This window comes from Aedes aegypti, chromosome 3 (assembly GCF_002204515.2).
Source record: "Aedes aegypti strain LVP_AGWG chromosome 3, AaegL5.0 Primary Assembly, whole genome shotgun sequence".
Classification (NCBI taxonomy): domain Eukaryota; kingdom Metazoa; phylum Arthropoda; class Insecta; order Diptera; family Culicidae; genus Aedes; species Aedes aegypti.
The window spans coordinates 159421644-159437293 of record NC_035109.1 but is presented as its reverse complement, the minus strand read 5'-3'; the positions used below and the strand labels follow the sequence as shown (position 1 = coordinate 159437293).

Genomic DNA, 15650 nt, shown 5'->3' with positions numbered 1-15650 from the left:
TGAATGATGCACTGATGGTCGGTCCAGTCGTCCAGGATGATCTGTCAAGTATCTGTTTGCGGTTCCGAACTCATCGGATTGGAGTGAATGCCGACATTGCCAAAATGTATCGAATGATTCGAGTACAGCCACAAGATTATCCGTTGCAAAGCATCAAGTGGAGACATGAGCCATCTGAACCTCTTCGCACATACGAGTTGACCACCGTAACGTACGATACATCATCTGCACCATACCTGGCCACAAAATGTTTGCAGCGTTTATCAGAAGACGGTGTATCGTCGTACCCCGTAGCATCTAAGGTTATCAAGAAGGATTTCTACGTTGATGACATGCTTACCGGAATTGACACGGTTGAAGAAGGTCAGCAGTTGGTAAAGGAAATCATTGATCTGTCAGATTCAGCAGGTTTCACGCTGCGAAAGTGGAATTCCAATAGTAGAGAGCTTCTCCAAGTCGTCCCTGAGAAACTGAGAGATGAACGAACCGTTCTTACGTTAGACTCATCCGAAGCCACAATCAAAACGTTAGGCTTAGTTTGGGAACCTGGTTCGGATGTCTTCCGTTTTACATTTCCTTCGTTCAACTGGGCAGCAACAGTAACGAAACGCGTTGTAGTATCCGATGTATCTCGCCTATTTGATCCACTGGGTTTAGTTGGACCGGTCATCATTCAGGCCAAGATATTCATCCAGGAATTGTGGAGGCAGAGCAGCGAATGGGACGAGCCCTTGAGTCCTGAATTGCAAGCCCAATGGAAGGAGTACAGACGCAATCTAACGGGGCTAGAAAACTTAACTGTTCCTCGGTGGGTAGGAACTGGCGGTCACATCGTTACCACCGAGCTTCACGGCTTCTGTGACGCATCGAATAAAGCATACGGCGCATGTTTTTACATACGCACAATCTCCGAAACGGGGGAGGTGTGTGTGAGGTTATTAACGGCGAAGTCAAGAGTAGCCCCACTCGATAATTTGAGGAAAGGAAACAAACGACTCTCCACTCCACGCTTGGAGCTATCATCTGCGTTATTATTAGCCCATCTACTTGAAAAGGTAATAAGCAGTATCGGCATAGCTATGAGGTGCTTCTTCTGGACGGATTCTACCATTGTCAAATGTTGGCTTTCGTCTTCGCCGTCAAGATGAAAACAGTTTGTAGCGAATAGAGTTTCGGAGATTCAGCACATTACAAGGGATGGCGTCTGGAATCACGTTGCTGGACTGGAAAATCCAGCGGACATTATTTCTCGCGGAATGACTCCTGCGCAGCTACAGTATGAATCACTTTGGTTCAGTGGACCTTATTGGCTAAGGTATGATGACTGCAACTGGCCTTCAGCGCCGCCGATCAGCGAAGACGATTTCGATCCGATTGATCTTGAAGCACAAAGCGTGTCAGCAGCATTTCCAACAATTCAACCAAGCGATATCTTCAGCCTCCGATCATCGTTCAGCGATCTTCAAAGACTCACTGCATGGATGCTCAGATTCCGTCACAACTCGCAACTAGCAAACCGTAACATGCGACGCCATGGTATTCTCACGAAAATCGAACTTGATGAAGCATTGAAGACATTGATTCGTCTCTCACAACGAGAAAGCTTTCCGCAGGAGATAGCAGACCTAACGAGCAGCGGAGAGGTTAGAGAATCGTCGAAGATTGTAGCGTTAAATCCGCAGCTAAAGGACGGAATGTTGTGCGTTGGCGGCCGGCTTCGTCACGCTTCGATTGCGACAAGTCGCAAACATCCGTACATTCTCGATCATCGTCATCCGTTTGCATATGTCGTCGTAGTCCATTATCATCTGAAATTGTTGCATGCTGGGCAGCAGTTGATCATTTCGTCCATTCGGGAGTGTTTCTGGCCAACATGTGTCCGGAATCTCGTTCGGAAAGTGCTCCATGAATGTGTGCCCTGCTTTCGAGCAAGGCCCAAAATCCAGGATCAGATTATGGCTGACCTCCCTCCTGAGAGAGTCATTCCTTGTCCACCGTTCCAGCGAGTGGGTGTCGACTACTGCGGTCCTTTCAATGTTGCTTATCTACATCGACGCAATCGTCCGGTGAAGATCTTCATCGCCGTATACATCTGCCTAGTGACCAAGGCTGTTCACTTGGAGCTAGCTTCTGACTTGTCCGCTCAAGGATTCATTGCGACCCTTAAGCGTTTCACTTCACGGCGTGGAAAACCGCAAATAATAATGTGCGATAATGGAAGAAACTTCGTCGGAGCGAGGCGCCAATTAGATGAACTGTGTCGACTGTTTAACGATCAGAATTTCCAGTCATCCGTGTCCAGGCAAGCAAACGAGGAGCAAATAGAGTTTCGCTTCATTCCCGCACGCTCGCCAAACTTCGGTGGCCTGTGGGAGTCAGCAGTCAAGTCATTCAAACTACTATTCAAACGAACAATTGGCTTGCGCACCCTCTTATTCGACGAGATGTCTACGATTTTAACTCAGTTGGAAGCTGTTTTGAATTCGAGGCCACTTACACCACTAAGTAACGATCCAGATGATTTTGAAGCCTTAACTCCCGGGCATTTTTTGATTCAACGGCCCCTTACGGCTATCCCAGAACCCGATTTGGATGGGATTCCTGAGAATCGCCTTTCAGCCTTCCAAAAGGCGCAAAGGTACACGCAGCTACTGTGGAAAAAGTGGTCTAAGCTATACTTGTCGGATCTTCACAATCGAACAAAATGGACTGTCAGACGGAATAATATCACGATAGGAACTATGGTGGTTCTGAAAGACGAAGAACAACCTCCTTTGAAATGGCTTCTCGGGCGTGTGACAGAAGTACACGCGGGCGACGACGGGAATGTGCGGGTCGTAACCGTCACTACTAAAGACGGCAGCTACCGTAGAGCAATCTCAAAGATTTGCATACTACCGATTCGGGAAAATCCTGTTCCAACAAATGGGGAGATGTAGATCTCCCCCACCGGCGGAGGTCGAATTTCGGCCTCCGCAAACCAGTTAAGTTTTTAGCATATTGTATTTTTCTGAAAAAATAACCCGCTCATTTTTCTCAGTCACGATTCGCCCTTGTCTTCCGTTACCCGGAACAATCTCCAAACGTATACAAAGTCTGGCTTTGCCCCTATCAATTGAGGTAATCCGTACAGTTTCGGTGGTGGTCACAGTTCGCATGGCAGTCCAAGCATGAAATCAGCGGCGTCCAACGCCAGCGCATCGGCGCCCCGTTCATTTCATATAACATTCTGCATCACGTTGGATTACTTTGAGGTCATCTGTAGCAACGGAGGAAAAGGGATAAGAAGGCGTAATACAAGTGATCATCATAGAAGAAAAGCAGTCTAAACGGCGTTCACAGAAACGTCGTGGCTCCAACCCAATAACGGCATGCAGTCATAATAATATCCACCTGTGGCGATCTAGAGAGGGAACCAATGCCAACTGGCATTCATGGAGGCCGCGGTGGCCTCCGTTTCAGGGAAGTCGTTTTTTACTTGATTATCATGATGAAAAAGCACCCTCTCATCTGTTACAGCAACCATCCATCCTCATCACCATCACCGAAGAGCGTCAATCCAATAAACACCACTTCCGACGGCATTTCCAGCACGATATTCCGTTCCAGCAGTCTGGCAGTCTACTTCTTCCATCAGTTCCATCTCGTAATTCATCATCTCAACCCGATAACGATCAAAATGCATCGTTCATACGATCAGTACCAGCAATGCATCTTCTTTACAACAACCAAATTTCTCAAAACACCAACCCAGCAAGAAATGGAGAGGAACATCAGGCCAAGTAGGCCTCCGTTCCAGGGAAGTCTTTTCTTACTGTGATTAAAATGATCAAAAAGCATCCTCTCATCTCTTCCAGCAACCATATATTCGAACCATTATCAAATAATTGTTTCAATTGAGTGATAATAAGTCGTCTCATCAATCCGTCCAAGATTTGAAGAATGTCCAAGAATGATTAGCAGTACCAGTCCGGCGGTCAAGCAGCACCTAAAATTAAGCAGTGGTTTATTCCGAATTCAATCTGCACATCATCATTGCCAACCGGCACTTGCGGAGGCCACGGGGGCCTCCGTTCCAGGCAAGTCGCTTTATTTTTGGATTAAAAAGGTAAAAAAGCACCCTTTATATTTTTCAGCGACTTTGCTTCAAAACCGTGGTACAGAAACATCAAGGCAGTTGGCATAATGGAATTTCTACAACTCACTTACCTGCAGCAGCCGATGGAGTAGAGGTTGAATTACAACGTTAAGCAAATCAGTCATCCACATCCTACTACGAGCAACAAGAACTGATCTCCTTCAAATGTAGGTCAGAATATCGATGCCCGTTGTATGTAAACAGCACGAATGTGGGTCAGTAGGACTAGCATATAGCAGCAGCCTGAGAACTGTGATGAACTCCACAGCTAATACAATGTGATTGTCTTAAATGTTTAGTATATAAGAGTAGAATAACCGTAGCAAAACAGAAATTCATAAACACACGTGCCAGAGCAAGATAGGTAAATTGAAATCAAGATTTCAAGGCGGCCGGCAATTGTTAGAGCAAGAAAGGTAGTTTAGTTCGACAGCAATATTTAAATGATCACCCCTAGTCAGGTAGAAAGTGCGAAGGTTTCTCTCGCTGGCCCGTCTGCTCTTTTTGGATACATGCAGCTGATATGATCGTGCCAATCTGAGCAGCTGCTATGTACATAGATAGGTATGTTAGAGAAGTAAGCTAGTGTTAATCAGTATAGTAATAAACCGCCGCGGAGGAAACATCTCCTCTTTCGTTTTGTTAAACGGGAATAAAATTTTCAATTTAGTGTTCGCGTAATAAAGTTGTTTTCGTTTGTAATCGCGAGTTTTTTACTAAGTGGCCGAACAATCTAACCCGCGGCGGGCGCGAACACTAGGTTTTCCCATAGTAATTCGCATATTAAATTCGATGGGCTTGTGTAGTCTCAGTTTCCATCCAAATGACCTCACATTTTGGGAGGACTCTCAAAACCTGCCTTTGAATCGAATAAAGGTTTTGGAGTCAAAACGATATTTTGAACTACCCTACTGCAATCTATTGGTGAACTTGCCAAGGACTCCAAAGCCACTTTAATAAAGATAAATAGATGAGATACTTTTCTCAAAACGATGCATATTTTTGCCAAACATGACCGAATAACTTTTTAAACCTCTTTTGAGGGCCAAAGGATAGGATACGGCTTCCTACATAGAACACTTAATAGCTTCTTGAATCCGGTTTGCTTCAGTTATCTTTCCATTCATTTGGATGATGAAAATGTAGCTTTACAATATCATTTTCTACTAAATCGATCTGTTCATTGTCGGTCGGTTCAGTGATTCATGCTAGGATAAGCGAATTGAATAGAAAATACTCACCTGATCTGATTTATGCACCCTTTCTGCGTGATTTACACCATGCTGCATAGCAGCTGGGTGCTCTCCTTTGATGACGTGCACCACAACGCTGGCAGAATCTGAAAAGATAGAGGTGAGAAAATTGTGGTTGGTTGAAATGGGGATGGAAATCAATACATTTGCTTTTATCGCTTTAAAATCTTACTGGACTTTTACGTTTTGAATTCTAAAGAGCTTAGTAGATATTTCACTGAGCAGTATATGCACTCTTAAAAATAATGGAAATTACTGTGGACGTAATTCATAGTATGACTGAATGACACATGATGTAAATCATAAAACGATACAAAAATGTGCACTTGAAGATGTATTGAACAAAAAAATAATTTAACACGTTAATGGACACGAAAACGATGGCACTATAATCGGCATTTCCCGAATCAGACGCTATGGTATTTGAAATGTGACATAAATTCACGTTATTCGGCTCGCTTATTTTATGTGCATCCAAAAGACGTAAAATCACATGATTTTTTCGGAGTGAGCATGATTGACCGCCCGCAGTTGCTACTACGTTATTGCAAGAGCAGCTGCACCTACACAGGGAACCAGCAGACGCTACTCGGTATCAGTAGCATCCTCAATATGTAAGTACTAATGATCTCATAATTGAAACAAACAATAACTGCGTCCGAATGCAGGTGAATTTTGAGATGGAAGGGAAATATTGACGTGTCACTTGCTCTATGGAAGCCGAAAAGTCCTCTGCACTTCCACAAGAAATCACTTGAAGTTTGGATATGGGGAAGGATTTGTTTTAGTAAACGAGAAAGATATAATTTAAAATGAATGCTTAAGCACAAATACATACGATCACTCTACTACTATTCAAACACTACTGATTCATTTTTCGAAACGTTCACTCTAGTTTTTTTAAGTTTTGAATATCCACTTAGTATTGAAAAGAAAGTAACTTAGAGAAGAAAATTGGCATTTGGTAATATTTTTGATAATATATTATTATCATTTCGCTCACATGCATCTTGTACTCCCAGCATTGTATAAGATGCAATTGGTACATTCCTCGGACGGGTTTGCAGGTGCCAAACATCTATTTTCGATCCGTTTCCCGGCACATTGGTCCAGTAGTTACCCTCGAGAAACATAATTTCGTTATTTACTAGCAAAGGACACAGCAGCTTTGGGAGAAAATTCAAAAATCCCCTTCGCCACACCTAAATCGGCACGTACGGAACGTACTCTCAGATTACTTAAAACGGTTTGGTTTCCCAGAAAGTACATGTGTTAGGATGCGCCTTTTGCCGGTCGTCGGTCAGTCTCAGTGCAGCTTGTTTGGGAAGGATGCGGCTAGGTAAAAGGTTTTTGCGACTACAAGAAATTGAAAATGGGCCATAGAACTGAATTGATTTTTTTTCCGTAAAATAACTTCAAAATGCAAATCTATTCCTTTTATAGTTATTGTGTATTTTAAAATTATTAACAGGTTCAAAATTCCACTTTTAGTCAGATAATTGTTTTTGTTTTACTGGTATCATTGAATTTATTTATGGAATACAGTGAAACTTCCATGAGTCGATATTGAAGGGATTATCGACTCATGGAAATATCGAGTCATGGAACATCAATTCTTCGGAAAGCTGTTTAAAGGGACCATCATAGTAGCCATGAAATTTTGTTTCTAATATGGTTCCATGGGTCGATATCGAGTCATGGCACATCGAATCATGAAGGTTTCACTGTAATATCAAATATCTATGGAAAATGTTGTGATAATGCTGGTACAGTTTCCTATTAATCATTTTTAATTTGTTATTGGCCCCTGGAAAAGGCTGCCGTTTCTGCACAACGTTAGAAGATTGTGATGCATTCGCTGCTGCTGAGACTGCGGACTTCTCGGGCGACTAAAGAGGCGATAAATCGGCGTCCATTTGGTGAACCATTCGAAATGCTTCCCTCCGGAGTACGTGAGCTAAGGCTACATGTGACCCAAGCTAGCCTTGAGCTTCATCGGGTCCGTCTTTCCAACGTGCTCACCGGATAGAGACGGGTAATAGGTCTTTTTGCCAGCTATGGACCTAGGGTTACCATCCGTTTTGCTACCACTTAAACAGTACTTCCGCAGGTAAGGAAGCACGAAACAACGTCTACTGGGCCGTAGATTCGAACGAATAGGGTTCGGTTGAAAGTTGGATCCGCCACAAACAAGAATGCCGTGTGAAATACGGCAGACTGCAGTAGGCTGGTCACTTAGTGCGAATGTCGAAAAAGAGAATTTCCTTCGATTCAAGGGACCATCGAGGTAGTCATGAAAATTAACTTTTACTATGGATCTCTAATACCGTGATACGGAATATGGAGTAAGAGAGAGTTGACTGTATTTACAGTCAAATCTCCATGAGTCGATATTTGAAGAGACTATCGATTCAAGGAAATATCGAGTCATGGAACGAAAATGATATTGAAAGCTTTTTGATGGGATCATAATGGTAACCATGAAATTTTGTTTTTAGTATGGTTCCTTGAGTCGATATCTATTGTTCCATGACTCTATATCGACTCAAGGAACCATACTAAAACAAAATTCGATTCATGGAAGTTTCGCTGTACTTGTTTGAGCTGGGTGTACTCTTTTATGCAACATCAAAACTGTACTCTTTCCGGTCATGGCAAATATGGTAACCCTACATGCACTGGTCTTTTCAGACGACGACCAGCAGCAACAATGACAGTCTGAGTACTTTACGTATATTTACGTATGAAGTGTGCTGTATGTGAGGTGAGTTCTCAACTCGGTGTCACATGCGGAGAAAGTTCCAGTCAGGCGCTAGTATTCCCCCGGTGCTAGTGTAAATTGCCCCTAATGTGTGCATAAAATTTCAAAATGAACCGTAATTTATTTTAAACATGGTCAAGCATGTACGAGCTGCCGGATATAATGTTCATAGTTTCTATATTTATTTTGGAGTGGAAAATAGTCGAGAGAGTGCAGGTGGATCAGTTTTCACTCCTGTTTGTGTGAGTACATGAGAGCACTTGCTAACTAGCTGATGCCGTTACCTGTATTAGTGTGTAGTGGGTGGTATAACACAATTGATCAACATTCATTAACCTAGTTGACGAACTAGACTTTACTAAAACAATGTGTTTAATTGTGCACGGTATTTATGTGTTCGACTGTGCTGATGCAGTTTAACCAGTATAGGCCTGAGTGAAAGCAAACATATTAAAACCCTCATCGCTCAACGAATACTTAACGGATTCAAATAACTTTTTGCTAGTATACTCGTAAACATATCAAGTTTAAAAGGTGGACAGAGGAACTCTGGAATATTCCCATGGTCGGAGTTATTCCGGTGGTTCACTGAGTCAGGTCGGGTGAAAACAGCTATGCCAAGTTAACTTTATTTAGTTGCGATGACAATAGTTTAAATTTGCATAAATCATAAAGATTGTTTATTCAACATTATACATTAAGAGTTTTGGACTGCTAAGAATGTACCGAATGTGATTACTCGGACTTAATGCCCCGAAGAACTGACTTGGCACAAATGTTAAATAGTAATTGGCCACTTTATAGTAAATTTGAGGCGTCCCACAGTGCATTGCTCCATAGATATAAATAAAAAATTCAAGTTATTTTATCCGGCGATAATAAGTATCCACAAGTGCTAATAGATAACATACGCTATTGAAATAAGTATTTATAAGTTTTACAACGCACCAAAACTACTACAACATGCGTCGAAAGAAAACTAGTACGGAGAGTGTTGAAACTAATCTATTCAATCAAAATGAAAAAGAGAACATGGCTGAACGTTGGTAAAGTATATTTGATGTGATAAGAACACCAATTTTAACTGAGTATATGAGAAAACGTCACGATGAGTTGGCTATAAAATCAAACTTATGAAATACCAACATGTAACTTTGATTATCGATTCAAAAAAAGTTCCACCCTAAATAACGCACGGATATGTTTTTTAGAGTGTCCTCTTTGCAATTCCCTGCAACTCATCGAGATTTTTGACTATTTTTAGATATACTACTTCACCAGTATAAGTATGAAAATGTGTTATTTGTGATAAAAAAATCCTAACATCTTGCAACGTTATGTGGGCACGGCTCAATCAAACATTACACCAGAGCAAGTTTATGCTATATTTTAATTATAGTTTCCAAGATTTTATTCAAATTTTACATTCAAAACTGACAATTTAAAAAAAATGCGATTTTTTTTGCAATAAAGGCGTATAAGTCACTTCTACAGCTACGATTGAGAAGACACATGTTTGCATATAGCTTCTTACATAATTATGAGCAAAAAAATACAAATCGCAAGGTTTTTCTTGGGACAGTTCTGCGATTATTCGTATATTATATGTCATTTATGCAAATTGTAGTTCTTTTGACCAGAAACAGCTTTCCCTTTCATACCAAAGTGCTCAAATGGCTTGATCTTTCAGTTTTGATTTTTGTCCCGCATTTCCATACATTCGACGTACTGTGCGTCCCGGAGACCTGAAATTCATCATTTGTATAATGAATCAATTGCATGGATCATGGTTATTCAATTCAATAATTTCTTAAAAGGTTCACACCGATGCGTTTTCCTTAAAGTTCTATAATATAGTGACCACATTAAAACCGATTTCGGAAACTATCTGTGACTTGAAATCTGCCTGCCTCCAGGGATAGAAAAACAAAGCATTCAATTCACCCAACCTGACCCAGTGACCCACCGGAATAATTCTGGCCATAGGAATATTACCGACTTTTTTCAGCCACTATTAGAAATAAGATACAGTATTGGACAAAACATTTGCAAGTTTTTCGATTTTCCATACAAAATGACCAACTTTGGTAAGCTAGATCTCAGTTATTTATGGACAGATTAGAATGAACCATTCACAGAACATCAGGTATAACTTGAATTTTAACATATATTTTTGAATATTTTTTCTAATCACGAGTTTATAAGTAATAATGGCTTGACTAAAGTGTAATTTTTGACGAAAAATTCATAACTTTTTATCTCAAAATCTGATAGCCCTACACAAAAACTGTCTTCAACAAACTTATTCATCTCGTTAAAATCTTAAACTTAGCTCAAGATACCATGAAGCTTTTCCTTCAATATGTTTAGTTATGTCAATCAGAGGCGCGGCCACGTTCGAAACCATGGGTAGGACAAACTTTGTAAAATATTTTGTGCACAGTGAAGCTGAGGAAATTTTTAACCCTGAACTGGAAATTAAAAATCAATATATTTGAGGGGTTTAAATGCTTTAAGTCCCTTAAATATAGTAACTTGTATTTAAGGGATGTAAGTGATATGTTGTGTTTTGAGTTGAGTTGAGTTGAGGAAATTTTACAGTTTACAAGCGTTCTAACGATATCTTCAGGTGTTTTTTTTCCGTTCAACAGAAGAAATAACATGTTTTCAACTTCCAAACAATTTATATAGAATAAAAAAAATGCTGAAAAAACTTCAAAGTAGATTTTTTTTAAAACAATGTGTTTGTAACTAAGAACTCTTTGTTAAACTACAATTCACGTGAGAATTCTTCGTTATTACAAGTATTACTGCATGTGTTTTTTCGTAATATTTTCTAGGAATTTCATCAGAAATTCAATCAGGTACTTGCCCAAATGCTGAAATAGCACTCCGTATATTTCTAAAAAAACATTTAGTAACTATTTCCCAAGAAATTTCTCTACGAATTCTAGTAAGTAATTTTTTAAGTAAAAATTCTGTGCACAATTTGGATTTTCCCAATACGAACCACAAAAATGGAAATTCTTCAAAAAAAAAATTTAAGCATCTGAATTCCTTCAAACATATTTGTAACTAAGAACTCTTTGTTAAACTACAATTCACGTAAGAATTCTTCGTTATTACAAGTATTACTGCATGTGTTTTTTCGTAATATTTTCTAGGAATTTCATCAGAAATTCAATCAGGTACTTGCCCAAATGTTGAGATAGCACTCCGTATATTTCTAAAAAAACATTTAGTAACTATTTCCCAAGCAATTTCTCTACGAATTCTAGTAAGTAATTTTTTAAGTAAAAATTCTGTGCACAATTTGGATTTTCCCAATAAGAACCACAAAAATGGAAATTCTTCAAAAAAAAAATTTGTAAGCATCTGAATTCCTTCAAACATATTTTTCCTCCAAGGTTTTATCCAGTGATTCATCCATCGATTTTCCTGGGACACTCTCCAAGATCTCCGGACAAAACGCCTTCTAAAATCCAATCAATAATTTCTACAGAAATTTGTAGGAATTTCCTTTGAAATTGTCATTTAGGATTTATAATAGATTTTAGCAAGGGATTTCTCTAAAAATGCCTTAAGCAATTGCTCCAGAGATTCCTTTTTGATAATTTGATTTTTGGAGCAAATTCTAGATAAATTCTTCTAAGCATTCTTTAAAAAATCTCTGGAAAAATTTCTGGGAGAATTGGTGGAGGAATCTCTAAAAGAATATCTAAAGAGATTCCTGTAGGAGATTTTGAATGTCTCCTAAAGGAATCTCTGAAAGTATTTTAAATATTTCTTTAGATACACTGAAGCTTTTTCTTAGGGAATCTAAGACGAAATTCTTGAAGAGCTTGTTGAACACGTTATAGTCTCTGAAGGTTTCTTAGGAGCCTGTACAACTCTGCATCAGAATTCAATGGAAGCAGAATAAGGCAAAAGAGATCCTAGATACCGTTTTGATTAAAATAGATACAGAGAGATTAAAAATTGATTTGCTGGAATTTGATCAAATCATTTTTCAGCAAATAACTAAGAACTACTTCCCGAAATTTCGACAGCAATTCTAATACAGCCAAGAACTTCTAGAGACTGAACTGTTGGAGTTCTATAGGAATTGATTTGAATGTCGGCAAGAGAATCAGCAATGCTTTGAAATATTATATCAAAAGTGATCGAACGTTCAGAAATCGCTAACACCATCACACTGTTATACACAACACACGATGCGACTGGTATCAGATCAATTCATTGCTTCAGTGATCTAGTTCGTGTGTATATTGAACAAATGATAAATTGTTTAATTTTTTTTTTCAAGCTGTCTGCTGATTTGTTTTTTTTTTGAATTGAATCGTGGGTAGGACAATCCTTTGACTGTCCTACCCAGGTGTTTGTGTGCGTAGTGCATGTCCAACCTGTCCTACCCACTTCCCGCGCCACTGATGTCAATTATGAAAAATCATCAAAAAATTTACTTTAGTCAAACCGTTACTGCTTTTCAACTTGTGATTGGAAAAATCACTCAAAAATATTGAAATCGGCCCATAAATAACTGAGATATAGGTTATCAAAGTTGGTCATTTTGTATGGCAAATCGAAAAAGTTGCAAAAGTTTTGTCCAATACTGTATGTGTGCGAGTACAGTGACAGTTAAATTTCTTTTTTAATTTAAAAACGTTAAGCATTTGCTGAGCGATACGGATTTTGTTTTTTTTTCTCTTTCTCTCAGGTCTATACGGGTTAAATGTTAATTTTAAGTAATTTGTATTTCATGCTGAAAGTGAAGGTCTCCAATCAATGTTCAAAAAATGTGCCAAAAATGTCGTTTGAAAGAAGTTCTTCAACCCTTTGGCACTTAACACCAGAAAGAAAAACATACTAAAGCTTTAGAGATTTTCTAAATTGAATCTACAAAATCTTTAATAACTCTTCTTAATGTATCCGAATCCTCTGAGCAGAATCTCAATAGAGAAACTTAAAAGTAGATTAGAGTACCTTGTACCTTTTAATTCCGCCCTAAATGCCTATTTTTGACAGATACACATATTTCGACTACCACTTGCAGTGTTCGAGCGGTAACGAACTAGGGAAGAAATAATTTTCAGAAAGTGGATACGTTTGAATTCACGGTTTATTTCAGACTGACTTGACCTTTGCCAACTGGGTGTTATTTATACTGCTCGTTTACAATAAGCGTGTGGAATTTTCCAATGGTTCAATACTCTATTGTTGCCTTGCTTATTATTAGCGTGTTTGCGTAAGAAAAGTGTAACCTAGCCTGAATCTTCGAACATTCTAGCATACTGTCAAAACAATCAAAGCAAAACAAAAACAATAGGTAGTTCTAGTGTGTTCTGAAGGCATAAAGGTAAGTATGATTTCAATAGCATTAATGTTCTTTTTCTACTTTTAGGTATTTCTAGATGGATCCAGGTGAAAATGTGGTGAGTATGTAGTGTTGTGGTGTGTTTGTGAGGCTGCCGGCATGAGGCATGATCGTCCGCCTGAGTGGTGTATGAAAACACCCCGGCGGCTTGCTGGTGGCCTCAACATGCCGCCCACCAATTGCGTAGTCAATTTTTGGCTTCATATACAGCTTGTGATTGTTGGCTGCAGGATGAAATGGTTTCCATCGACGTCATCAAATGAGCTTCGCAGTAGCTGCTCTCGGTGCCGGAAAAGTTGTGTGATGATACTAATGATGATTTTATTACACGATCGCCGCCCACCTTCTGGTCTTCCTCAGGTGCTCTAGTGGTTGATTCGATGACACCGCCCACCTTGGAAAAACTATTTACGGTTGCACAGATGTCTACAGATGAACTTTCGGTGGTGTAATTTCCTGCTACGATCCATCCTAGCTTGCTATTTTGCAGTGTTGGTTTTGCTGGTCCTAGGTAGACTTTGTCCTGCTGTAGTAGTTCGAAAAAGATGTTTGCTCCAATTAGAAGATCGATGCCACTGGGTATGTTGAATTTCTCATCCGCCAGTGGTGTATTGGGCGATAAATTCCACTTTTCGATGTTGATGAAGTGGCGAGGCAGAGGTTTGGAAATTTGTTCGAGTACAGCACATTTCAGTTGTTTGTTGTAGCTTGAGGTTCGTGAACGCAGGTCGACGGTGACAACTTCCGAAACTGGGGTGGCCTTTCGGGAAATCCCTTGAAGTGACATGTTGACCGTTTCGCATTGCAATAGTAGACGTGACTTCAAAGAGGTCGTGATGAAACAGGCTTGAGAGGCAGAGTCCAAGACTGCACGCACAGAGTGAGTTTGATTCTGCGAGTCGAGGACGTTTACAACGGCCGTGGCGAGTAATACCGACGAGCATTCATTGTAGGCGAGCATGGTTGTAACTTGAGGTGATGGTTTTCGAAGAAATGCATCATGAAGCAAGGTGTGATGCGGTTGGTCACACTTTCTGCACTTGCTTGCCGAACAACGATTCTCATCGTGGCCATGCCGAAGACAGTTGCTGCAGACGCCGAGCTCACTGGTCAGACGTAGCCGTTCCGATGATGGAAGTGTTTTAAATCGTTGGCAGAAATACAAATTATGTTGTTGATCCTCACAGAGTGTGCAGTTGGGAATCACTGCGTTGTTGGTAGATACGAAGCTTGAGCAGTGTCGTTGAGACGATTTGGATGATGATTCATTGTTTCGATGATACGACGGACGTTGAGTAGCTTCTATCGTGAACGCTCGTTGGTCAAGAAACTCCAGAAAGCTATCGATGGAACGAACTTGTGGGTCGACTTCGTTCAAGGATGATCTATCTGCCCATAGCTGACGAGTCTCTGGATCCAGCTTCACCAAAAGAATTTGAATGAGCCAACTATCTCTTTCCTCTCGCTGTGATGCTTTCAATGCTCTTATTACGTCATCGGCTATGCTGTATACTCGACGAAGCGACGATGCCGAAGCTGCGTTGATGGTAGGTATATCCAGATAGCGCTGAATTTGATGGCTTACGATGTGATCCTTTCTATCAAACCGCTTTTTCAGAGCATCTAAGGTGATTATAGAACGAAGCCACACCTCAAATTTTCAAGAGCACAAGACTTGAGAACCAAACAGCCCTCCGCATTAAAAATCTATCCCATTGGTCACCACCAGCAAGCAAGCAAGTTGATTGGTTTTCAACGCGAACTGTTGTGAGATACTCTCGTCTTGTGCATTTGAAAATTCAAAGTTTGGCTTCGTTTTATAATCACCCTAAAGCACCCTGGTAGGCTCTATCTTCCACTTTGATGTGCCGAAGAAGTGCTGCGGCAGATCCAGATGTATACGTTTTTAAATAAAGCAACCTTTGAGCGTCGGTGAGCCTGGGATTATTGTGAACCGAGCTGATAAAAAGGTCGAAGAACGATGTCCACTCTCCGTAGTCTCCAGAAAAGGTCGGAAGCATTCCCTTTGGGAGATTTGGTTCAGGTAGTCCCACAGGTGAAGCGTTGTGGTCCAATGCCAGAACTGAAGTAGTATTACCGACCGGATTATCTCGGTTTCGAATC

General features: G+C 40.3%; 1 protein-coding gene and 1 long non-coding RNA gene across 6 annotated transcripts in view; both read right to left on the bottom strand.

Annotated features, from left to right (window-relative positions):
- LOC5566742 (Down syndrome cell adhesion molecule) overlaps nucleotides 1-15650 on the bottom strand; it is a 146303-nt gene that overhangs the window by 31692 nt on the left and 98961 nt on the right. For all 5 annotated transcript variants that reach the window (XM_021851197.1, XM_021851195.1, XM_021851198.1 and 2 more), the window contains exon 6: nucleotides 5380-5477. In XM_021851197.1, the coding sequence (XP_021706889.1) occupies nucleotides 5380-5477 (98 nt within the window). The remainder of the gene's footprint in view (nucleotides 1-5379; nucleotides 5478-15650) is intronic.
- On the bottom strand, nucleotides 3845-4844 carry LOC110678380. The gene is made up of 2 exons (XR_002501550.1): nucleotides 4210-4844; nucleotides 3845-3988 (listed from the first exon to the last, which is right to left on the bottom strand). It is a non-coding gene; the product is annotated as an uncharacterized LOC110678380 (long non-coding RNA).